This window comes from Aulonocara sp. 'chitande type north' Nkhata Bay, linkage group LG19 (assembly GCF_057382095.1).
Source record: "Aulonocara sp. 'chitande type north' Nkhata Bay isolate Kocher_YH1m ecotype deep benthic linkage group LG19, A_spYH_male_GT1.1, whole genome shotgun sequence".
NCBI classification, from domain to species: Eukaryota; Metazoa; Chordata; class Actinopteri; order Cichliformes; family Cichlidae; genus Aulonocara; species Aulonocara sp. 'chitande type north' Nkhata Bay.
In genome coordinates this window covers 1,646,512-1,673,728 of record NC_141362.1, presented here as the reverse complement: position 1 = coordinate 1,673,728, position 27,217 = coordinate 1,646,512, and the positions used below count along the sequence as shown (strand labels likewise).

Below are 27,217 nucleotides of genomic sequence, written 5' to 3'. Positions count from 1 at the left end.
AAAAAACAACTTGTGTGAATGAGGTACACTGTGATTTCAGAATCAGAATCAGAATACTTTATTGATCCCTGGGGGAAATTATTTTTTGTTACAGTGCTCCATTTTAAACCAACATTAAGACAAGACAGACAATACACTAACTAAGAATAGTACAATATATACATATATATACATACATACATACATAAGTGCAACATAAAAAACCTAACCCAGCTTTTCCAAAAACTGCAGACCTTTTGTTGTTCAGTTTGAACATTCCTTATTATTTGTTGTATGAGGTCACCAGACATTAGTTTTTAGTAGCCATAGACACCTTTTGCTATCCCATGAATTAACTTAAAACAATTAAAGTGAAGTAATGTTTGACGAAGAATGCTTCTGGTTTTGAAGTACATGAAGAAAAACACCAGTTTACTGCATTTCATTCCACTGTTTACTCCTCGTGATGAGAGTGGGAACAATGTGGAGAAACATGGCAGGGGGCTGAAACCAGATCCCCTTTTACAACCACTTGCAAAACAACTTCTCTCTATAATGTAGTGTTGATCAGAGCCCTGCTGAGCCAGCAAGCTGCAGAGGCATCTTTAATTGTTGCAGGTGGTCTGGTTCAGGGAACACAGCTGTGATGCTTAGGGATCTTCAAATAAAACTCCAAAGCATGCATATGTGAATGGGTACATAAACAACAGAACTGGGTCCAACACAGCTGTGTGTGAGATTGCTGTGCCAGGGTTCACAGTCTGAGTTAACGGCATGGCTTCCTTTTGCCTTGTGTCAGTGATTATGAGTGTGGCAAAAGCCACCGCGGATTCAAAAGCACACTTATCAGTTCTCTACAAGTGTTTTTTATTTAAACCAACTCGGAATCTGAAGGACTGGAATTGTTCAAAAAGTCCTACAAAACCACCAAGTAAGGAGATTACAATTGAAATACTGATACGTGGATTGTAAGTGCTTTCAGTGGTAACTAAGGCAGTCTTAAGAACACTGCAAATCACAGTCTTTGTATGTAAGAACAAGTGAATCAGCTGCAGGTGTAGGTTGATAGACTGGGAAATAGGAAAGTTCATGCTGGAAGCCTTGAGAGTAGCAGCGTTCCTGGCCAGAAGAAACAGAAAGAAAGTGCTTTCTGAGATACTCGACTTTTACTATCATTAAATGGATAAAAACGAATTATCAGATATTCTTTATAAATTAGCTTCAGGTTTTATTCTAAAGGTAAATAGATTATCAAATCACAATGAACTAGGCTTCATTAAAAATGTCCATTACTGTATACACCACAGGTCAAAAGTTTGGACAGACTTCTTATTTTATGTTTTTTCCTTATTTTTACTACTTTCTACATTGTAGGTACACACTGAGAAGATATGTCCAAACTTTGGACTGGTAGTGTACGTCTTGTGGTAGCAGGTAAAGTCAATAAGAAATATTTGCCATGCTTTTTCAGTCACTGTTCAAGACAGCAATGACTGTCATATCAATCATAATAACAAACATATATATATATATATATTTAAATCTATAAAAGGTTCTTCAAGGTTCAAGGTTCTAAAAGCTTTAGTTAATGCTATCCAGTGTTTAAAGCATTTTTTTGGTTTAATTGCAATACTCTCACAGGTACAACACCAGACTTGTAATTAGTTATTAAGGAGCTGAACATTCAAATTTTAAAAGCAATTCAGAAAACGATGAGTGTGTTGGGAAAGACTTTGTGGTTTTTTTTTTTTTTACAACATTATAACATTACTAACACACAACAATATATCCACTTAAACAGTTCTTCCTGTATATGGTGTCACTTAATTTCTTAGCTTAGGTATTTCATATCTGTTTCTGAACTATATTTTGAGCTCTAGTTTCAGAGTGCGTCTGGATAAAAACATCCATCAAAGTCCAGGAACTCGCTATGTAATAAGCTACTCTACTAATAAATTGGAACAAACAAATACACAAGCTGATGTAAATACAATGAAAAGAACAACTAACAGATGGTATGGTGCTGCAGAGGTCACCACAGTTCACAGCAAGAAGCTTCCTGCTTCAAACCCAGAGTCCTCTCTGTGAGGGGTTTGCTTGTTCTTCTTGTGCCTGTGCAGGTTTACAAATTACAAAAAGTGAATTATAGTTATTAATTCATTCATTATAGTTGTTAATTATGTGAACTGTGGTTCACAAGTGCTTTGTGGTGAGTGATACTAGAAATGTGTTACAAAAATGCCTAGTTCTTATTTTTTGTGTATACTATCCCTACCATATTACTATATATGATATATGATAGTACTCTATTCCTGGATAGGAAAAGTGCGTAGCTGAAAAAAAAATCTTTCATACAATACTGTATCTTAAGATAAGATAACTCTTTATTGTCATTGCACAGTCATACATAGTACAATGGTATAATGAAATTGGAAAACTGTCCTTCGTTGGCACTACATATAACACAACACGACCCGATACGACACATCACAACGCAACACAAACAACACAACACAGTATAATAACATAGTAATAACAAAGAAGAATAAGTGTGCAGATTTATAAGTGAGGTACCAATGCATTTGGCTTGCTTGTTGCCATATTTAGTAAAGCCATTTATAAATGAACAAAAAACAAGCTGAAGATCAGAGATGACTAGATTGGTATTCCATAGTGTATCTTTAAAAAAAGCACCACAAATTAGAGCAAGATGGTCAACTGTAATGGTACAACACAGAGGAAAATGAGTCATAGCCTAAATAAACAAACAGGTGTGCTATCAACCACCCCCCCACATCTGAATACAAGCAGCAGCTTTATCCCACGCCAAGTCCTTCAGTGAAGTTAAATGATGACCTCAGAGAAGTGTCACATACTGACTCACTTAACAGCAAGGTTGCTGCTATAAACACAAGCAGTGGGTATGGACAATTTACATGTGCCCATCATTAGCTAGCATTACTGACTAACAAATTAGCCATCCAAGCAGTTAGAGCAGTGATCATGATGTCACTAAAAAGGTTGTTTTCGCAGTAGGAATGCACCGTTTTTCATTGCAAAACTGAAAGATTAATTGAAGGACTGTCAACCTGCATGGTCAGGAGGAGAGCACTGATCAATGTAGCCAAAATAAGATACCTTTGAGGAGCCTCTTTAGAACTCAAGGCTTATGTGAAAAGTCTGCAATGTGGAAATCAGCAGTGCTCTGGGAAAAAAAACGAACCATTTTGAATTGACATAAAGTATTCTGATCCAGATTTGGAGCACCGTTCTCAGCCTGTAGGGGAAAGTAAGTGGGTGAATAAATTGTCCTATCTGCCCAATAAAGGAATAGTTTACACCAGCATTCATCTACATTGACCCCATGCTCACATAAGTGCTGGGAGCACTATGAGAATCCTGTTTTTTTTTCTTCTTTCTTTTCTCCAGTATTTTCAGCACCATTGTACCCACAATCATGAGGCCACTTCTTTACATTTTCATTTAAATTTACTCTTATCAAGGCATGTTCCATTATATTTAAATATTCAGCCCATCCATCCATTCGCATCCGCTTATCCTTTTCAGGGTCACGGGGGAGGCGGGGTACACCCTGGACAGGTCGCCAGTCTGTCGCAGGGCTAACACACAGGGACAGACAACCATTCGCACTCACACACTTCGCATTCACACCTATGGGCAATTTAGATTTTTCAATTATCCATTTCTACCCAGACTTTTGATGAAATGTCTTTATTAGAATCATCCATCCATCTTCTTCCACTTATCTGGGGCCGTAAGGGGCAGCAGCTCAAGCAGAGAAGCCCATCTCCCTCTCCCTGGCCACCACCTACAGCTTGTCCAGGGGAACACCGAGGTGGTCCCAGACAAGTGGAGAGATATAATCTCTTCAGCGTGTCCTGGGTCTGCCTCGGGGCCCAGGAGGCATCCTTGTCAGATGTGCAAACCACCTCAACTGGCTTCTTTCGATGTGAAGGAGCTCTACTCTGTGCCCCTCCCAGATGGCCAAACTCCTCACCCTATCTCTAAGGGAGAGGCCAGCCACCCTTCGGAGGAAGCTCATTTCTGACGCTTGTAACCACAATCTCGTTCTTTCGGTCACTATCCACAGCTCGTGGCCATAGGTGAGGGTAGGGGTGTAGATTGACCGGTAAATTGAGAGCTTCACTTTTACAATCAGCTCTCTCTTCACCACGACGGACCGGTACAGCATCCGCATCACTGCGGCCACAGCACCAATCCGTCTGTCGATCTCCAGCTGCCTTCTCCCATCCAGGACCTCTGCTCCTGGCCGCCACCTGGCTCACAATGCACCCGGCCTCTGCAGCGCCTCCTGCAGGTGGTGGGCCTGTAGGAAGATGGGCCCATGTCCCTTTTTCGGGCTGTGCCCAGCTGCGCTCCATTGACTAAGGCCCCAGACCATCACACTTCCTCCTCCATGTTTGACAGGTGATGACACACACTGTGGAACCATCCTTTCACCTACTCGACGACAAAGATCCTGTGTGATGAACTGAAGATTTCACATTTGATCCATCGGTCCATAATACCTTCTTCCAGTCTTCAGCAGTCCAGTGTTGGTGTTTCATGGCACAGACAAGCCTCTTTGTCTTGCCTGGCTTTCTCGCTGCAACTCATCCTGTCAAACCTGCAGCTTGAAGTCTTCTCTTCACAGCTGAAACAGACTTTCTTACTACGAGCACTGTTAAGCTGCTTGAAGCTGTTGTCCTGTGAGCCGCCATCACATGACCTGATTCAGTCGTGTCTCTGGGTCTGTCAGACTCTTCCTGTCACAGTTTGTTTCATAGTGCAGAAGGAAACTGGACTCACTGACACCTTGACTTTCTTTGCAGTCTCTCTGTAGGACAGACCTACATTTATAAGAGTTATGATGGTCCGTCTCTCTTCCATTGTTAATTGCCTTTTTCTCACCCTGTTTGTACCAACACACTGCTTTCTGCAGCACAGTACTGTTCAGCTGATGCTGACGAGGGTACCACAGTGTGTCCAACACTGCTTTATGCAGACAGAGGAATTAGTAGCACCAGCTAAAATAACCTAACACTGAAAAAATTTACAAAGCAATGTGGCAGGCAACAAAGGCAAGCAGCTGAGTATATTCACCGGATCGCCATCAATTACAAAGGAGAAAGAACTCGTAAAGGCAGCATGCAAACTGAGCAGAATACAGAATGAGCAGAGATTACAAAGAAATCAAGAAACTTACTGAGAGCAAGGCCTCTTTTACAAATCTGTCTCATACAAAAAGCTGCTGTACAGGTATTAATAGGCATTAATAATATTTCATATAGTGCAGTCAGAACAACCTAGAGCTGAATGTGCTCAAAACTGTAGGGATCGAAGTGCACTCCAGAAGAAGTCCCTCTCCATTACCGCCCCGTACCTTACTCAACAGCACTGCTTCTGTCAGGTTCTAAGGTTTTAATGGTCACTCAATATAGACACTATCATCAAAAAAGAACAGGAGAACTCAGGAAGTTCAACCTGCCTCAGGAGCTGTTGATCCAATTCTACACTGTAATCCAGTCTGTTCTCTGCTTATCCATCACTGTCTGGTTTGGCTCAGCCGCAAAATCTGACAAGAACAGACTACAACAGACAGTGAGGTCTGCATTTTTTTTCACAAATCCAGAGTCAGGAAACAAGTAGGCAAACATCACTACAGACCCATCACACCCTGGATACAACCTGTTCCAACTCCTGCTCTGCTACAGAGCGCTGCCTGCCTACCTGTGAATATCACCCTACTGTCTCGTCCCACAACAAATTAAAATAATGAACCAGGAAACACATTAATTTAAAAATAATTAAATATAATTTTAATATTACTCATTAAAATCATCCATCCATCTTCTTCCACTTATCTGGGGCCGTAAGGGGCAGCAGCTCAAGCAGAGAAGCCCATCTCCCTCTCCCTGGCCACCACCTCCAGCTTGTCCGGGGGAACACTGAGGTGGTCCCAGGCCAGCTGAGAGATATAATCTCTCCAGCCTTTGGTATGTCTGCCCTGGGGGCCTCCTCCCGGTGGGACATGCCCAGAACACCTCACCCAGGAGGCGCCCAAGAGGCATCCTTGTCAGATGCCCAACCCACCTCAACTGGCTGTACTCTGTGCCCCTCCCAGATGGCCAAACTCCTCACCCTATCTCTATAAGGGAGAGGCCAGCCACCCTTCGCAGGAAGCTCATTTCTGCCGCTTGTATTCACGATCTCGTTCTTTCGGTTACTACCCACAGCTCGTGACCAGTGTTGGTCAAGTTACTTGAAAAAAGTAATCAGTAACTAATTACTGATTACGTCCCCCAAAAAGTAATCCCGTTACTTTACTGATTACTTATTTTCAAAAGTAATTAATTACTTAGTTACTTAGTTACTTTTTAAAAACATGATTTACAATCTGAACAGGTGATAAAGTGATAGATCTCTCAGCCCAATTCTACTTTTTCTGCATAATAATAATAATAATAATGCATAGATTCCTCTTCTTTTGGACATCACTGCTTGTATTTTTCTCATTTTTAACATTTATATTAAAATTATTCAACTTTATTCAAGAAATTGTGGAAATACAAATGCAAATCACTATCATATTTTCTGGGACTGTCATGTTATTAAAACTTACTGGAAGGGAACACATGCAGCAATACAAGAAACATTTGGAAGATATTTACCTTTGGAAAGCAAAACTCTATTTTTTGGACTTATGCCAGAAGGATGGACAAAGAACGATAAATACTTGTTTAATATTTTACTGGCTGCAGGCAAAAAAGCCATCACAAAAAATGGCTTTCTTCAGAGAGCCCAACTATGAACATGTGGATGAACATCACACTGGACATTCCCAGAATGGAGAAAATGACAGCAGATGTGAACTACAAGAGGGACCTGTTTGTATCACGATGGAGGAAATGGATGGACTGTATAAAAAAACACAGGCCAGATTTTGCTTTTGCTTTAGATTCTGACTTTGTTAACTACTAGAAGACTACAGGAAATATTAGTTACATTAATGGAAACAAAAACACACTCCCTACATTTTTTTAAATTATTTTTTTTCTTTTTCCTTATGTAACTTTTATTTATTTATTGTTTCCTGTTTTGCTTCTTTTTCTTTTCTTTTCATTCTTCTTCTTCTTTCATTCTTTTTGTATGGATATTTTAGTTGTTTAAATATAGAAAAAAAAGAAAAATATATGTAGTTACAAATTGCTGAAGTTGGTGGTATTGTATAGTGATTCCAAAATGTCAATTAAAAAAAGAAAAAAAAAGACCTTTTTAAATTCCTAAAATATAAATGTCCAGGGTGAAAGTCTCTAAATTATTTGTCCAATACTGTAATATCTGTGGTAAAATGTTTACAGGTCCATCACAATTACCCTACAACAAATACACACACATTTTCATTTAGTAGTTTTTATATATTATATTTATGATATTAATAGAATAGAATAGAATAGAATAGAATTTAACTTTATTGTCATTGCACATGTCACAAGTACAAGGCAACAAAATGCAGTTTGGATCCATCCAGAAGTGCTTTAGCATGATATAGATATATTACAATATACATATTAGCAATAATATAGGTATATAGACATGATATGGTAGCTATATGGTATAGCTATGATATTGTAGCTATAATTATAGAACAAATATAGATACAGAGTAGGACTATGATTTGATTTTTTTTATTTGAAGAACAGCTATGACAAAAGGGGTTTTCACCAGCTTTTCTGAACTGCTACAATTAAGAATTAGAAAACACAAACACACACACATCCAAGAAAAGCAGTTCTTGTTGATTAAGATGAACAGGTATGCAGACCGAATATTTTTTCAGGTTCTCTTGTGCTTTTAAAATAGTAGTATTATTCTGCCATCTGCTGGAGAAATGTGCAACATATCAGCATCATATCTGAAAAGTACTTTTCAAACCTTTTTGTTTTGAAAATATAAAAGCATTTATAAAAAGCCTTAATGAATGCTTAAACAGAGGCGGTGTGGTTTGCTGACCCCTGCGCCCCTTTTATAAGTTCTTAACTATTTTTTGCATTTTTTTAATTTATATTACATTTACATTTAAATCTATAACTAACTATATAACTATATATAAATGTCATCTGTGAAACAGAATATTGCAAGCAGGTTCTTTAATATTCTCCAAAAAACACACAATTTCAGTATTTTAATAACCAGCACGTGTTATTTTAGAATGAGCATAATGAATGTGAATACAACAACGTGCAAGTTTGGAATTACTTATGTCTCCTCAGTACGGTGCTGAAAGCTTTAAATAAACCATCCCTTCAATAAATAACCACATATTAAAAGGTAAAACACTTTGACTTGTGACACATGCATTCAGCCACAATTAAAAACACAAAGTCAGTGTCTTGAGTTTCATATGTGATGTTGGATCTGCAGAATCATCATCTCTGTTATGAAATTTGGCAAGATTAAAGACCTCAAAAAAGAAAGTCTCCATCTCCAGCTCATGCAACTGCATACACGTATCAATATTATCTTCATAATAGTCACAGTTTAATGTGGGCATCTGCTGCTGTAAAGTAACGTTATCACAATATTCTGCACAAAATAAGCAGATGTAGAATGTGTCTGCTTACGCAAGACTTCTGGAGCTCAAATACGTTAAATATAAAAACACATTAAATGTCTTTTCATGAGACTTTGTGGAGTTCCAGAATGGAAGAAAAGCTAAAGCGAGGTAATTTATGTAAAGACAAGTGATAATGTCAAGCTTTTATCTTTGATAGTCTTTGAGATAATCATCTTCAAATATTGCATCAGATTTCACATGTAAAAGGTTTCAGGTATGCCTCTTTGCTCTAAGGCTTTTATCCAGTTCACCTTTATATTACATTAAGCAGGGACTCATTGTTTTTTCTTCCCACAAAAAATTGAGACACGAAATATACAGTCAACGTTTTAATATTACACTGTAAAGTCAAACTTTTATAACCCAATAATAAAATTCAAAGTATTCACTTATCAATGAAAAGTACTGAAGGAAAAAGCTTGTGTGTAATTAAATTGTTATACTATATCTTAATGTACTATAAGTAAGATCCATTATTTTGAGAAAAACGACTGCCTTTATTATTTTATTAATTTATAACTCTTAGTTTGTCTCAGTATACACGCTATCCTGCCGTAGGTTATTGAAATGTATGCATTTGCTTGTGAGCTTTATTTAAAATACTCTTAAGTAGTTATCACGTTCGTTGTAATGTACAACATATAACACAACTGCAGTTTTAGATTACTGTTCATTTCTTGTTGCTGTGGGAAATAGAATAGCTGTCTGTGTTGTGTTGTGATTTTTTTTATGTTTTTTTAAACAGGACATTAACTCTTTCGTAATTGCTCTCGACAACTAGTATTAGTTAAACTTTTAGACTTCTGCAACATATGATGAGTTGCCACAGATCACACCAGCATCTTCATAGTGGGCACAGTTATGTGTCCCCACACCAGCATGTCTGCAATCTAAAAGGCTGGATTCAGTGCCTACACACTTAACATCATCAAGAAGAATCCGCAAATCCTTTCCCTCACCAAACTCAGAGTTCTTAGCTGCTTTCAGAGCATGTTGGAAACCGAGCTGCCGGCAAACCACTCTAGCATTGACAAGGGTCCACAGGTCATCACACACGGTACCCCATTCCCCATTAATGTAGATTTCTACACGTCCACGGTCACTCCTGGAATCCCCAACCAGTCTCACTGCTCCCGTCTGGATGTGAGGTGCACGTTCCAATTTGGATTTATTCTTCCTATGCCGGCCTTTACGCCTTGAATTTTTGGTTGTTTTGGAAGTACCTGTGGCTGGTACAGGAGTAATCACGCCTGCTCCTATTTCACCTCGATGATCACTTAGCTCTTGGTGCCATTGATAGGATTCAGTGGATTGTGGCTGAAAGTTTTCATTCGGCAGGTCAATGCCAACCAGCGCTAATGGAAGATCATGAAACAATATAGACCAAATGATATTATAAAAACTGAGATAGCTGGTTTATCATTTCAGTTTGTGTGAAGAGAATGTGTATGTGAACTCACTTTCTTGAGGAACAAACTTGATGAGATTGCTTTTTACTCTCACTGGAAGAGGGTTGTAGTGGCACTGTCTTGGTGGTGCACGTCTAAAACACAATGACAAATAACTGTTTATTGATAGATTCTCTGTTTATTCTTATTTATCCGCTGACAGTCTGTTTTTAACAGTCAAGATCAGACACGGTGATAAAGGAGGAGTTAGGTTCCTTTTATTGCTTCTCTTTGCCGTCCTTTAACATTTAACATTTATTGTCCTTTTGGAAATTGACCATACCAAGGAATCATTGTCGTCTGTGGAGACCGCCATTGCACTGACTGCTGTGTTTTTAGAGGGGTCTGCTTTAAGGCAGTCGTGAAATTTCCTCCCCATATGAACAGCAACAATTACTAAAAACTACTCTTCCATCTATTTACTGACTTCTGTTATTAATTAATAACCTGACATTAATAACCTGAATTAATCTCCCAAATTAATTAATCTTTCTCAGTGATTACATTCAAATTTACACCTAAACTGTGTCATTTGTTAGACTGCAACATCATAAGGTTCAACCGGGAAAAAAAAAAGCTAAAATCTCTCCATTCACCAGAAAAACATGTAATGGGCATCTTGAGGCACCTAATTTTGACTGTCTAGCTAATCAGATACAATATATTGTGAAGCCCACAACTCAAAAAGAGAATTAGAACAAATACATTGTAATCACGTCGAACTTCCAGACCTCGTCTTTATTACTGCCTCTATTAACACAAACCCGTTGATCTCCTCCACTTTGACAGATTACAATTGTAGTCTCCCTGTAGTCTCTCTCCAGTTTGGCACAATCCAGACTTTCAAGATTAACAGAGCAACTCTTCACATTAGAAATGGGAGTAGAAAGGAATCACACATCTCCATCAAATCTTCAAGTTAATACACTCGTGTTAGCCTCTAATCTTTTTCAAACTTTCTGATTAGACAACAGAAATGTTCTTTACTACCTGCAACTACAAAACACAGCTAAGAAGAGAATTCCTATACTTCACAACCCCACAGATCTCAACTCTTTCCCCAACAAACAAACAATAAAAAACATGAGCACAAAATCAATATAACTATTTGCAAATGAAAATAAGACTTCAAGAGTGGATTTTCGGACATGGATTTCTATGAGTGCATTTTTACCTACATTTATTCTATAAGTCCGTGACAAAAATACCAATTTACAACTGAACTGACAGAAGTTGAGACCTGCAGCTAAAGATGAGGCACTGAAACGGTTTATATAAGAAACAGAGAAAAGTCCCTGTCTATCTCCACATCTGTAAGAAGAGTAACACCAAATAAAAAAACTAAAGTGCACTTCAGCAATCCCTCAGATTGACTGCAGGAAGATGCATTATTGAGATTACTGAAAATGTTCTCACTGTATTTTCTACCTTTCCATCCCCTGATACAAATGACTGGAAATATTTTGGAATCTTGATCACAGGTCTTGATTAATAGCATGCACATGTGGGCTGTCAAGTAGCCAGGAACACTTCAGTGACTGAATCTCACTGAATCTATATCTATGTACAGATGTTTCTCTGTACCTGACAAAAGGAACTAAACAAAAATAATGGTAAGTGGAACAGTGTGGTTATACTTTCTCTACAAAGATGTTTCTCCCTCTAAACAACCTGTCATTGATTCAGGTGAGTTTGCCTAAATTCATATTAATTTCATTTAAAACAAACTGAAAATAATGAGTAATTCTATCACTCACCTTGAGGGATCGATGACTTTATAAACGACTCCTGAAGGTGATGTAGCACTTGGTATTGCAGTGGACATGAAGTAAAGCTCACCTGAAATGAATAACATATTTAAAGAATATTACACAAAACATTCATTTCAACTGCTTAAACCAGCTAAAAACACTACAGGAAAAACTGTGAGATTGTGAGATGATTCGTTACCAGATTCATCCTCAGCAAAGGAGATAATGTACTGGTGATAGTTGTTGATAAGTCCAGGAAAGGCACAGGTTAGCCCCATCCCCATACATATCTCGTTGTATTTCCAGTTTCCTGTTGTTTTGTCCTCCTGCAGGCTCATCAAACGCCTGGAACATAAATAAAATCTATGATTTCTAATGTGTAGGCACTTTGTGTGTTTTTTGTGTTTTTAATTTCACACCCCTTAGTACCAGTTACTTCTGCATTTTTAGAGTACTTATGAATTCCTTCAAATAACTATAGTACATTTGGTACATTGCACATTGGCGTTTTGGATAAGAAATGAAAGATACAGAAGACCTGATATTGACCTCTGATAGTGAAAAGATATGGTTGTTACAGGGACTAGAAAGAGAGAGGCCTGGACTTGGACACCGCTGTCTTAGACTATTTAAAAGTAGAATGGGAGGCAAAGCCTTCAGCTTTAAGGCTCGTCTTCTCTGGAACCAGCTCCCAGTTTGGATTGGGGAGACAGGCAACTTTTCTACTTTTAATATTATGCTCAAGACCTTCCTTTTTGATAAAGCATATAGTTAGGTGACCTTTTTTAGGCTCTAGTTTAGGCTGCTAGGATGATGCACCCATGGTGAGTGAAGTATTTTTCCTTCACTCACCTTTTCAAGGTTCAAGGTTCAAGGTTCTTTATTCGTCACATGCATAGTTATACAAGTATAACACAATTAAATGTAGCCTGACACGCTCCTCGACTTGTGCAAAGGGGGGGAGAGAGGAAGAACATTATATATGATCTACATTAGGTGAATGTGCAGTAGTAGCATGTAAGCAGCAAGCAGGTGAATTCTGTACATTAAGTGAATTAAATAAGAATAGACAATCTGAACATTTTACAAAATAGACAATATGAACATATTTAAAATTAAAGGAATTTGAAATGTACTTTGTGCCGGTGGGTTTAGAGCAGGGGTGTCAAACTCAAATACACAGTGGGCCAAAATTCAAAACTGGAACAAAGTCGCGGGCTAACGTTAATATTTATTGAAATATATTTATTCCTCCAGATATAAGAATGAATCTTTTCTTATGGACTCAAACACGTTTTGCTGAAAAACTGGAACAAGCAAAGCTTAATACTAAACAATATATATATTAGCTGTATAATACCAGTAGGCCAGCTCTGATAGTCATTTGGTATGGCTTCGTGGGCCAAATGTAATTAGGCTGCGCGGGCCAGAGTTTGACACCTATGGTTTAGAGTATGTAGAAGAGAGTCCTGTCTCAGTCACTTATGGAGCAATCCTGCAGCAGCGTTCTGCTGTACGGATCACTCTCTGAAGAGCTTTTCAGTCTTTAACACAGCTGTTCCCAAACCAGGATGTTCTGTGTGAGGATGCTCTCCACAGCGCCTGTATAGAAAATCCTGAGGATCGCTGGAGAGACCTTCACTCACTATGTATTTGTACACCACTCTGCATTTAATCATTAGTTGTTATGAATGCCTGTCTCTCTTCCACAGCTTGTGCTTTATCCTGTCTTCTTCCCATCAGCCCCCTCCAGTTGCAGCAGATAGCTGCTCCTCCCTGAGCCTGGTTCTGCTGGAGGTTTCTTCCTGTTAAAATGGAGTTTTTCCTTCCCACTGTCACCAAGTGCTTGCTCAGTTGGTTAGTATCTTGCCCAACAACACTTCCACACATGGCCTAGAGAAGCAGGGACTCAACCCGGCCCCTCTATTCAGCCACATAGCTGCCATCCAATTACAATATAAAAGTATTTTTTATTTCCTAAATTAGGTGGACACTCTGAAAGTCTACACAAAAGGTTAAGATTAGCATCTTTGAGTAAGACTTGTGGAGTGGTTCTGGTCTACCTAGAATTCAGCTATCAAGACCAGTCCAACCAGGATTAGTCTTGATAGCTGAATCAATATTGATTTTGATAGATGAACCAATACTGAAATAATGGTGACCTGAAGAAGAGAAGGTCCTTCATTTTATTTGGCGAGGAACATGGAGGGTTTGTAAAAAATGAATTTTTCAATTAGCCATTTCTGAAATCCTAGGATGTGAATGAAGTTGCATCAAACACAGCAGTTATTTTAAATTTTTTGACAGAAACAACAGTTATTTAGATTTTGGGGGGCAGACATAACACTCCTTTAATTTCACAAATGATTGGTATTTCACTACTGTTATCAAAATAAAAATAAATGTTCTAAACAATAAAATAACATCTTTCAAGTGAATCCTACCCACTCATGAAGTCTCCAAATATATAAATGCCATTCAGGTTGGGGTATTCACAACCTCGATACACATAACCACCAGTGACTGACTTGCCCATCCTATGAGGATATGCATAAACAGGCAGGACATCATCTGTGAAAAAAATGAAAAAGGGTCATTAACTGCATTAGTATGAATCTCCATTATCAGAGCATCAGAACAGGATGTGCCATTATAGATACATCTTAGTTCAACATTGGGTTGGGTTCAGTCAAGTACCAACAAATGATTTGTCATCCATATTTGACTGATAAGCTAAATGTAATTCTGAATTTTTAAGCAAATATTTATTGCGTTGCTAATTAAGAGTGATTCTGAATATAAACTCTGCCATTAATTTGGAAAAATGTAGGACCTGATTCAGAAGAAGAAATGTGGGGGGAATCAGTGACAATGAATCATGTAATGGCGACAGTGAGAGAGTAATAGTGTCTCTATTGAACAAGACATTTATGTAAACTATTCAGTAATTGTATGATGTTTTTGTTCATACAAAAACTGCAAAATATACTCAGCATCTGATTTATCAGGTACACTTATTAAACTGCTTGTTAATGCAAAGTTCTAATCAGCCAATCATGGCAGCTGCTGAAATTCAAATCAAGTATCAGAATTAAGAAGCAATTACTTTGGATATGGCATAGTTATTGACAAGGCAGTTGGACTATTTCAGAAACTGTTGACCAAATTCTGATTTTTCCACATAACATGGACTAACCAAAATAAAAGAATGGAAAAAAGTTGCCTGAAGTGATGATTTTGGATGGTAGGCTGGTGGCAGTGGTATAATGGTGTGGAGAATATTTCCTTGGTCCACTTTTTGTCCCTTCACACCAACTGAGCATTGTTTAACTGCCACAGACTAATTTGATGCATGTTCAGTCTTCCATGTAAGAAAAACCAGAAAGTTGATTTCACCAGAAGAATTAACGCACTTCTGAGTGCAAAATGGTGACTAGTCTGAGACAAGTGTAGACTGATTGTGCTATTTTTAAAGCAATGGATAAATTACACAGACAAATCTTTAACATACACAATAGTGCATTGATGTGGCATACCTACCTAATGAACTGTTGGCACATAGTTTCTTATCGTAGCAAGAGAAGCCTTCTTTAGCTCTCCAGCCATAATTTCGACCTTTCTCGATTATATCGATTTCCTCGAACTTGTTCTGGCCTACATCCCCACAGAAGATACGCCCTTTGCCGTTTTTGGTCCATGGATCACCCCGGTCCACCGAACACCTCCACATATTGCGAACACCGTAAGCATAAACCTCCGGGCGTGCTCCCTGTTCATGTATAAACGGGTTATCTGGAGGAATTCTGTACAATGGACCTCTCCGGTTGTCATCCACATCAATTCGAAGCACTTTACCCAAGAGAGCTGACCTACAACGTAAAAAATGTTGATCTTTCACTACATATTGATTGTCAGTGTTTCCACAGTTTTTAAACAGCAATACCATCAGTACTTTCATCATCTCTCCTCTTTAACAGACACACAACAATTCAAACTGTATATTTTTTGTATAGTTGTCATATTTATCTTTAAAACATTGTAATAAAAAATTGAAAATTTTTACTGTTTTTGCAATTTCTTACTGAACACGAACTGAACATAATTTTCACCAGATTGTAATGAAGGTTATAATGTCATAACAACATGCCTTTAATGGCAGATTTTTTCATCTAAAATGTCAAGAAACATACAAGATTATACATTCAAATGAGCTTTTTTACATTTTAATCAATAAATGTTTTACATTTTTCATTTTTGGATGTCTAATTATGAGTTCCTTACTTGTTTTGAGCATTCCCATATTTCCCAAATGGGTCTCCTGCCATTCCACCATCACCTGTGAAAATATACAAGTACCCATCATCTGCAAATAGCAGCTGCCCTCCATTATGGTTGGATGCCGGTTCATCAATCTCCAGAATAACTCTAAAGGAACATGTTGATACAAGAAATAAGGAATAGATCGGGTGTTAAAACAAATTTACACAAAAAAAACACAAAAGAATTGATGCAAACCATTTGTTTCTCTCTGATAATGGTCAATATGACAAAAAGTATAAAACTGCAAAACAGTTCAGGTTTTAGAAAAAGGTAGTGCTTTTTGCTAACCAAGTACAACAGTTCATACCTACCGCTCAGAGGTGTGGTCCACCTCATTCATGTCATTGGCTGATACGTGGAACTCACTGATTCTGATTCTCTCATCAAAACCCACCTCCACTGAGTAATACACATACAGCTTCCCATTGTACTTGTATTTGGGGTGAAAGGCAAGTCCGAGAAAGCCTCTCTCATCACCTTCCCACGATGATGTTAGCACTGCCTGGGTAATGTTCAAAAATGGTCTCTCCAGCTTGGACCGATCTGGAAGATAGGTCCACACCAGGCCGACCTGTTCTGCCACAAAGAATCTATGTGTGCCATCATTGGCATGCACCATGGCTAATGGATTCTGGAGACCATTGGCCACTTCTTCCAGGCACAGCTGCAGACAGCCATCTGAGTTCACCTGAATGCCACCCAGGTTCTGGGTGAGTTGCTGGTTGTTAAGCAGATATGGATAACAGTAGTCCTTGTCTTGTATCTCCAGGTAATGGCAGAGACTGGTCTGATTTTCTCTGAAGTTTGCTATATATGGGTCACCAGACAAGAAAGGAATGGTGAAAGAACACTTATTCCAAAACTGAAAGCAGTATTCAGAGCAGAGGCCTGGGATGGTCCTGACCGGGGTGCTTGGATCCTCAGCATCAAAGAGGTGAGCTGCATAGGGAGAACACTCCTGAGATCAGACAGATGGAGGAGAGACAAAAAAGGAGGAAAAGAAGAGACATGCAACAAGAAGGAACAGTTAGTGCCACTGATAGCATGTAAAGTGGTCTTTAAACCTGCATTAGTTGTTTTTGTTACATGGATTACAATATGAACAAGTTACAAATACAGCGTACATAGGACAAGCATGATTTTAAATAAAATGCTTATTGCTGCAGTTTAACATCTGTCAAATGTAGAGGCTTTGCATTCATTTGACATTATGTATCCTTTATATAAATCTTAGTCCAGTACTCTCAGGGAACTGTCATCCCTTTACCTACTCGTTCTTCCATTACAAAGAAAAAAAGTCTGTAACTCTCTTTGCCCATTGTTTCCTGCTGTGCAAAGTCTTATATAAAAGCCTCTCTTGTGAAATATTATTAGTGATGTCAGTGAACTAAACCAGTAAAGTTGTGGGCCATAACAGAAAATACTGTTGAGCTTAAAAACCTAAAATGGTGACAGCAGCAATATTTCTTAATGTTAAGAAAGTTCATTCAGCCCTTATGACTAAAGGAGATATATAGAAGAGATATATAACTTTAGTCTTGACCCATATTGATCCGTATATATAAAATGATATGTCATGGTCAGGTGTGCTAAATTCTGCATAGAACTAGGGTTCTCCCTGTGCACTTTAACCACCTTGTATTCAGATAATTGAATAGATGATGGTAAACGAATATTAATGTTAAGAATGAATAATAATGTACTTCATTAATACATACTTGCAAAGCAAGATTACTGCAGGTTATTGTATTGAGATATGCCTGTAGATGATGAGGAGCATAATTCCATCTATTTCCTATAGACTGCTTTACCAGTAATGACAGAACATAAATAAAGCGCCAGACAAATCTTTCATAGCCTTTACTGTATATCAGTGTACAGCTTTCAAAGTCATCATGACATTTTTTAACTAAAGACTGCTTTGTTGTTTTGCTTCTGTTGCTTATTTCACAGCAGTTGTTTTGTTTGGCCAGTGTAATGGTAGGTCCTGGACTCAGCCAACCGACCTTTGTCCATGTGTTCCTACCTGGCAGAGCAAGTCAAAGATGAACCCGGCACAGCTGGTATATCCACTGTAGTCAAAATTATCCATAATCTGGTAGTATTTAGACATCAGCTCCTGGTCCTTCTGATAATCACAGCAGCCAAATTCCTTGTACATTATACAAAATTCCAGCTCCTTCTGCGGTCGGAAGGGCGGTTTAAAATCCAAACACTGCGGGTGTAACATCACAGGTGCAAAACATAGTGTCAAAAACAACAGAGTAGACCAGAGCCACAGATGGCTGGTGATTTTTCCACAACACCGCTGCATCACGGCTCACACTGCGTGACATGGGAGGACAGATTTTTCGAAAGAGGCTTCCCGTGTGGACTTTGATCATTTGCATTGCTCAACGCTCTGACGTGGTGAAGCGCAGGTCGGCGTTTATTTTTTTATGTTTGCTCGAGTTTTAGCAAACATAGTTTTAAGCAGTTTGAAATTACAAAGAAAATGTCATTATTCAGTCATTTTAGTAAGTACTGCATCAGTTATGCACAACAGTTTTTTTTTTCAGAACTGACGAAGCAGACAGTCCTCCGAATCCGACTTTGCGACTGACATTATTGCACATCAGAATAACTAACCAATTTATTTCCAGAGGGGGGCTGAGAAACAATCTTATGCTTCCGAAAGTAGGAAACAGAAAAATTATGACACGCAAATATGTTTTAAGTGGTTTGAATGAGGAGTTATAAATTACACTGGGAAGATTTAGTTAACCTTCTTGTTGCATTCGGTTGAAAAACGAAGCCAAGCTGTTTAATAGCAGAGAAAACGCCTTTTACTTTATCACCTGGAAACCCTGTGTTCTGTTCCTAAGTTAAAACCAACATTAGATAAATCGAAATATCGCCTTTCTCCATATTTCCATTTAAGCTGTAAAACGCTTGTGTACAAAGACTGTCGTCGGCTCAGCTAAACTCACAGTCAGTGAGTCAGTCAGGCGGACTACACACATGCAAACATAAACACACTGTTGATTGATCTTTGACTGAAATTTTGTTTATTACATTATGTTCCACCAGTTTTCTATTTTTGGCCACAATACTTTCTCAGGAATTTAACAATTTTGTATTTATTTTAATTTTTTGTTCCAATACTGCTGGATCATATTTTCAATGTTCACAGCAAAATCTCCAGTGTTAAATTAACACTGGAGAGTGTCTATATGGGTCCACACCTCTGAGTGTTAAATACAACACTGTTGAGTGTTAAATTAACACTTTTGACAGTGTTATATGTTTAAAAGTAACCTAGTCAGGTTTGAAGATTAACAATGGCTAACACTGAGCAGTGCTGATTTTCTAACACTGGAAAATAACTCAAAATGTTAGAAATATTCCAGTATTAGAAAATCAGCACTGCTCAGAATCTTCAAAACTGATTAACACTCAGAGGTGTGGACCCATATAGACACTCTCTAGTGTTAATTTAACACTGGAGATTTTGCTGTGTTCAAACCAATGAGTGTATAAAAGATTTTTATACAGTCATTGGTTCAAACACACACACACACACACACACACACACACACACACACACACACACACACACACACACACACAGATGCTAAGTTTCCAAAAAGCAGATTTAGGGCAACATGAAGAAGCAGCAAGAGGAATAAGGATACAAATAGTTTCGTGATCACTCAGTGATGACGGTGTCTGCAGCTACATTACTCAGATGTTTACTGACTAGTTTGATAGTGAATTTCTTCCGATCTGGGTGTGTGTGTCTCTTAAATTAAATCTGCTCATAAACAGTTTTAGATATAGACTCTAAGAATCAGAATTTCTAAAAGACCACCTGTCAAGACAATTATTTACAAGATTAAAGTCCCCACCAAAAACAATGTGAGAATTGGGAAATTTAGTTAACCAGTGAAGCACTCGCTCCCCTAACCTGTCAATGAAACCATTATTTTCAGGTTAGGAACTGAAGCCATAAACATTTACAACAATTTGCAATATCAAGCACTAATAGAAAATAATGACCAACTCTGCCACATTCAGAGATCAGGATTTTTCCATTAAAAGTATTTTTAAGAATGAAAACAACTGCTAAGAAATAACTCAGAGCCCGACTGCACCCTGGTTCGTCCTTTTTGGGCCTAGGCAATGCAGAGTATCCACAACGCAGCTCATCTTTGGCCTCTGGCAGAACAGCTTGATCTGTTTGAATGACTTCTGTCCTTATGTCCTCTCTGTCCTTTTCCTCTCAGCCATAAAAACTTTCCAGGTGAGAGAGCCATTTTGCATGTGACTCGCTGGTTTCCTGATATTTTGCAAGTGGTGTGTCAAAGTGGTCGACTCTCTCCTTCATGGTTTTAATGTCAGCACAGATAAACTCAAAAATGTTGTTGGTGTCTCCTCAACCTTTCTCCATTTGACTGTTGGGGATTCAGATGGTGTAAGAGGAAGAAGGGGAAAATCCTCTTCTGTTATAGATGCAGCAGTTGTTAGTCTGAGCCGAGGTAGTTGTGCAATGTTTCCCTTGATGGTACTCGAGGGCACTCTTATCTGCAGTTTGCTAGTGAAGTTTTCTTGCTAGTGGAATTATCAGTTATTAGCACCTTATGAGCTTCCATGTTTCTTTTCTCAGAGCTTTTCATATTGTATTAATGTTGCAAGTCAAAAAGAGTAGAACAAAGTTAGCAAATAAGGCTCTAATTGCCCTATAACAAACAGAAATACCAGACCAGCTTATATATGACCAGCTTCTTTATATAGTATACTCATAGGTAAATGAACATGAAAGTACTGAGGAAGACTGTAGTGGGATTTACAGTGTGATGTACTGATGTCCCTCACAGTGACGCTGTGAGTTGAAAAGCAGAATGTGTGAATCTGTGACTTGAGAGAGCGCAGCTGAGCACTGGTGGCACTAATGAGAGGTCATTATCACAGAGTTGTGGTTGTAAGTAGTAAAGTAAATAAAACACATACAAATAAAATTTGAATTACACATTTGAAACTCTCAGTATATTTATGTAAATATCAAATCTACAAATTTTGGGATATTTTTCCTGTAATTCTAAATTTCAAACTACAAGTCAGAATGTCACGGCAGTAGCTGAACTCACACGGAGGCACAGGTTAGCAGGATTAACACAACTTTATTGCACAAACCATGAAACTGCAAGGACAATTAGACGTGAACTATGAACTGAGAATTATTACGTCTGTAAGGGTAATGTAAAGCAATAACTAGAAACAAAACACAATTGCATTACCAAGACAACTAGACCATGAACTATGAACAAAGATTTCCTAAGTCTGTGAGTTTGACGTGAAGCTATGATTAGAAACAAACATAATTAGACTGAAATAATTCGGTAGAAAGGCTAAAGCTCAGGGGCATGAAGGAAAGGCACGGGCTTCAGGGAATGCAACCGGGAGTCTCAATACACTGCAAATAGAGGAGAGTGGATTTAGTGGCTGAGTCCATACAATCCAGAGGAACTATAATCAAAGCAACAGGGAAGGTGGGAGGTCCGGGTGAGGCGGCTGGGTTCTGAGAGCGTGGGAATCCGTGGAATGCAATGATGGCGGCTGGAGGTCAGGCAGGTGAGGTGAGCAGATCAGAGCTGCCAAGCATAAGCCAGCGACAGCAGAAAAGGTGAGTATTGTCTGGGATGTAGCGTGGAAGTCGGCTGAGCGGCTGCAGAGAAAAAACACAAAGTGAGTTTCTTTCTATAACAATCTCTTTTTACGCAAAAGCTGTGACAGCCAGCACTAACTGTGGTTAACAGAACACTTGGTGAACAGCAGTGGTGAGTGCTCATCTTAAATGCTGGCAGCTCAATTTCCTGTAGGTGTGGAGACACACCTACACCAACAAAATAAAAGCCTATACCAACCAAACCATAATCATAATAAAATAACAAACTGAACGTAAGTTACCATAAGTACCATTTAAAAAAGTGAAGTGAAAAATACTCCTTCAACCTTAATTACCTGAAGCTCTAACATCTAATTAAACAAACATTTATAGCTCTAAAACACTTTAAATCTTTACTAGAAAGTTAAGCCTGCCAGGTGAGCAGGCAGGCAGCATGGACACCCAAGTCTGTGAATGCGAAAGCCAGAGAATGAGGTGACGTAGGATTTTGAGACAGGTAAGTGTCTCACTTTGGTATGAGACTCCTTGGAGACCCCTACATAAATATCCATGAACTATGGATGGATATGGATATGGATAAAACACCACTGTTTTAGTGAACAGTGGTGTTCACTAAAACAGTGAACACCACTGTTTTAGCTAATCACATTTTATGTATGTGGCTCACATGCACACATTTTATGCGACGACTGCATACATATTAGGAGGATCAGCCGGACGCTGATGGTATGTATGTTGTTGCCATTGCACAGAATTTGTGGATGTTTTATCTGCTTAATCTAACTTGGTTGTCCACTTAGAGGCCTTTTGCTGTGGCATCACCTGTTGCTGCTGGGTCGGGAAGGGCTCCTTTCTAGGGGTGCAACGATACACAAAATTCACGGTTCGGGTCGATACTTTGGTGTCACGGTTTGATATTTTTTCGATACAAAAAAAATGTTCATGCTTTTTTAATTTGTCATTTATTAAAATTATAAATATATATTTTAACTCAAACGTACAGTTTTTAAATGTAATGTTGCTGAAACAAAAAAGTTATAAAAACAATAACTCTATCTGATCGAGAAATCACTCATCTTTGGAAAAGAGAGTTTATTACAGAGAAATGGCTCTTTCCAAAATAAAACCTACACTATACGCTTCTTCTGGGCTATATTCTCAGCAGCATATTAGACATATCAGGTCCCCGTAGTGATGAATGAAGCTTTCTGAAACATTGAAGCTTGTATTGAAAAACGGTTCATTACTCCAAGCTTTTCAACACAGCCCTCTCTGGTGACATCTGGTGGCCAAAAATACGAAGAGCAGCTTGAATCCACAAAATAAAACCAACTGCTGAGTAATGATTGCCCACTCTACAGAGTGGAATGCTGTCTAATATTGGGCCACCGTTGTGTTGCTTTAAACTTGTATTTTTTGGGGTGACAAAAATGTTGTTAATTTCTTTAATAAATAATTTTGACCAGTAAACTCTCCTTGTTTAAACATGCACCATGGCGTGGTCTTTCTTTGCTTGTGACGTCTTGATGTTGGTGATGTTGGGGCGACCGTGGCTCAGGGGGGTTGAGAAGCGCATCTGTAACTGGAAGGTCACCGGGCTCTCTGTCCTGGTCGTTGTGTCCTTGGGCAAGACACTTCACCTACCGCCTACTGGTGTTGGCCAGAGGGGCTGATGGCGCAATATGGCAGCCTCGCTTCTGTCAGTCTGCCCCAGGGCAGCTGTGGCTACAACCGTAGCTGCCTCCACCAGTGTGTGAATGTGAGAGTGACTGAATAGTGGCATTGTAAAGCGCTTTGGGTGCCTAGAAAAGCGCTATATAAATGCAATCTATTATTATTATTAAATACAATAATTGAAAAAATACCACGTTACATATAATATACATATAATAATGTACAACACACATTATGCTTCTGCTGTGAGGTCCCGCCTCCATGTACTTATGCAGTTAATCGGTAGACGGGTATTTTTTTTATAAATAATATTACATTAGGGAAATTTTCCTATACATATTTTTGACCTGGGGGTAGAATTGATTGTGAACTTGCAAATTAAAAACATGATGCATTTAAGGTAACCCTCTTCCATTTGTATTTAAGAAGAACATTTGTTCCACTGTGCGATGGCCGAACCTGTTCCTTTTATATTTAGATCATTTCTCCTGCCTTAAGGAAAATCCTTTCACATGGAACAGAAGAGGCTGGAGTGCAGAGAAACTGGTAGAGATGCAGTTATACAGTCTACCTGGGTCCCACAAACTCTCAGCTAAAGAGAATAAATAAATTAAACTGCTGCACATTTTGCAGACTAACAGTTTAAGATTATTTCAAACAAAATGTATCTTTTTATAACATTAAATGTAAAGAGTCAAATAGAAGTCTTTCTAAAGATATTTAATAATATTTATATTATGAAAAGCAGATTTTTGACATTTTACGTTTTTCCCGTTGTCAGATAAAATAAACACGCACAAAACAAAAGCAAACAACAAGAACGCAAAGCTGGAAAACCCACCCGATTGACCAAAATCAACTCAAAATACTCCCACACAACAGAACCTCCTCTATTCCTCGCTGGCTCCAAATCACTCAGTTAAAATATCAGTGGTTTGCTATCTGTCACCATCAAAACACTCCACAAATCCCGCGAATGATTCGCTTCTATTGAATCAGATACCGAAGCAGTTAGGTTCTAAATGAAGCTTCGGACGTCACTGATCACGTGACTCTGGCTAAACGAATCAAGCTTCGACGCAGTGCTTCTGAAGCAGTGTGTTGATTTTTTTGACACACGCACCGGAGCGTCAGCTTCAAGCGGACCATCACTACCTGCACCGTTTTGTATATACACCTGGTGGACTTGTAATAAAATTGTTGTGTGCATCTGTTCCTGGAGTCCTCTACGTCAGACCTTAACAGAATTAATTTATGGATACAGGTAAAAGATATGTAATCCCCTAATGTTTACTTGGTTCGTAGTTTGACTGACTTTGTAATCTGTCCCTCATACAAAAATAAATGTGGTATTTAAATTTAAACCGTTAACCTATGGGCATTCCTTAGCTCCATGTTAAAACAGTTTAGTATTATACACAGCATTGTTATAATCAAAGAAACTATCAGTACACAATAGCTGTACGGGCAGTACCTGACTACAGTTTAATATTGTTTGATTAAATAATTATTTATAATAGAAAGGACATCAGTCATCATAAAGAACAGTACAGGTGACCAGTTGCAATAAATGAGCATTCTGACAATATGTCAAATGACTAATATCTGAGCTGTCATACAGTGAAAAGCAGGGGTCATCCTGGACAGGTTGCCACACAAGGTAACACAGAGAGAGTTACACTTCTCTAACATGCTTAGGGGCTGGCCTTGCATAGAATAAATATAACTGAGCCTGTAATTTTTGCAAATTGTTAAACCCATTGAGCAAAGCAACATTGTCAAATTTTTGGTTTTATCCTAAAAATGTGCATTTATTGGAATACCACTTTAAATTCTGGGGGTTATTACAACTGACACTTTAGATTCGCAAATCTATTCCACCTGAACAGGAGGAGTAGGGGTGCAACGATACCCGTATTGATATTGAACCGTTTGATACAGTGCTTTCGGTTCAGTACGCATATGTATGAACAATACAAAATTTATTTTATCAACTTTTCTTCTGACGATGCTGTCTGTGAGCGCTCAGTGGATCGCCTAGGCTGCACTGTCGAGCGCAGATCCACTCAGTGTTGCCAACTTAGCGACTTTGTCGCTATATTTAGCGAGTTTTCAGACCCCTTAGTGACTTTTTTTCCAAAGAAAGTCGCTAAAAAAGACGTGAAAGCGCGTATCGCTTTTACTCTCAACAAGCAGCGGGTGCTGTAACGCAGTCAGTTCTTCTTTTACTCTTATGCTGTTTTGTGGATCACAAGGTTTAAAACTACTTATAAGCACACACACACAAAGTAACTCCACCAGAGTGCCCAAGCCCGGGTAAAGGAGCAGGGTTGGAATTGTGACATTAAAAAAAACAATAATTGCCAAAAGAAATTGAATTTGTAGTTCTAAATAAACTCTAAATGCATTTAGGACGTTTTTTACTCACTTTATGTCTCTTCCACGATGTTATTTCTCTCTCCAACAACATAGGTTACAATTAGATTAGCATGACCAATTATGCAAATTAGGCGATGACGTCATTTAGCGACTTCTAGCGACTTTTAGGACAACCAATAGTGATTTTCCTTACTGAGGAGTTGGCAACACTGGATCCACTGAGCGCAGCGCAAGCTAGCAAGACAGAAGCTAAGCTCGTTGCAACATGGCAAATTGAACCTCCCCCACCCTCATTCAGATCTGGCCTTTGGAACTATTTTGGTCTTCATGTGAAATATGACCCTGATGGTAAGCTTGTCATGGACAAAAGTAAAACAGTATGTCGGATGTGCCACGCAATGCTCAATTACATGGGTGGGGACTAGTGTGTTAGCGCAGTTAGTTCGTTAACGTGTTGGCCATCCAGCCCCACGCACGGGGAGATCCGCGGTAGCTCGTTAACGGAGATTTGCCGTGTTGTGGCATTAACGTCAGTTCAGATTAACGCTGACAGCACTAGTGGGAACACAATGAATATGACTGCACATTTACTCCGACAGCATCCTAGTGCAAAGACAAGTGGAAGCAGACAAAAACAACAAGCACGCATGCTGCAAACTTTACCCGAGTCATTTAGACAGCCGTTAGCACAGTGGTTCCCAAAGTTTTTTTGCTGCGCCCCCCTTTGTTTTATAAGAAAAATGTTGCGCCCCCCCCCTCCCCCCCCCGCATGCACACGCACACGCATCCTCCAACCACACACACACACACACCCATATTTTGCTCCATTGCGGTTTATTTCACACCTCAAACATTTAGTAAACAATTAAGCAAATACAAGTAATCTGCAATAAATTACAGGTAGTAAGAAAATAAACTACTAACTCTTTTACGCCACGTCCACACCTACAAATACTTTTTGACATCTAAAATGAAGATAACACTGTATATATTGTTTTTTACTTTTATGCTTTGTGTGAACAACTAAAGTAAGTAAGTAAAGTTTATTTATTAAGCGCTTTTCACAGACAGGCAGTCACAAAGCGCTGTACACAAATATTAAAATAAACAATACAATCAATAGACATTATACACAATGTAAAAGATCAAATGTAAAGAACGTAAAGAATATAAAATATGTAGATCAGGGGTGTCAAACTCAAATACACAGTGGGCCAAAATTCAAAATGGAACAAAGTCGTGGGCTAACATTAATATTTATTGAAAAAAAAAATCTTCCTCCAGATATAAGAATGAATCTTTTCTTATGGACTCAAACAAGTTTAGCTGAAAAACTGAATATGGAACAGCAAAGCTTAATACT

The 27,217-nt window shown here is 38.6% G+C and overlaps 1 protein-coding gene across 1 annotated transcript; it reads right to left on the bottom strand.

Moving 5' to 3' along the window:
• Positions 1-7,444: 7,444 nt before the first annotated feature.
• Positions 7,445-18,512, bottom strand: hhipl1 (HHIP-like 1). The gene is made up of 9 exons (XM_086275146.1): positions 18,163-18,512; positions 16,448-17,094; positions 16,098-16,241; positions 15,357-15,685; positions 14,261-14,387; positions 12,016-12,161; positions 11,823-11,904; positions 10,078-10,160; positions 7,445-9,972 (listed from the first exon to the last, which is right to left on the bottom strand). The coding sequence occupies exons 1-9, from the start codon at positions 18,448-18,450 to the stop codon at positions 9,413-9,415; spliced, it is 2,406 nt and encodes an 801-aa protein (XP_086131272.1). The 5' UTR covers positions 18,451-18,512; the 3' UTR covers positions 7,445-9,412.
• Positions 18,513-27,217: the final 8,705 nt, after the last annotated feature.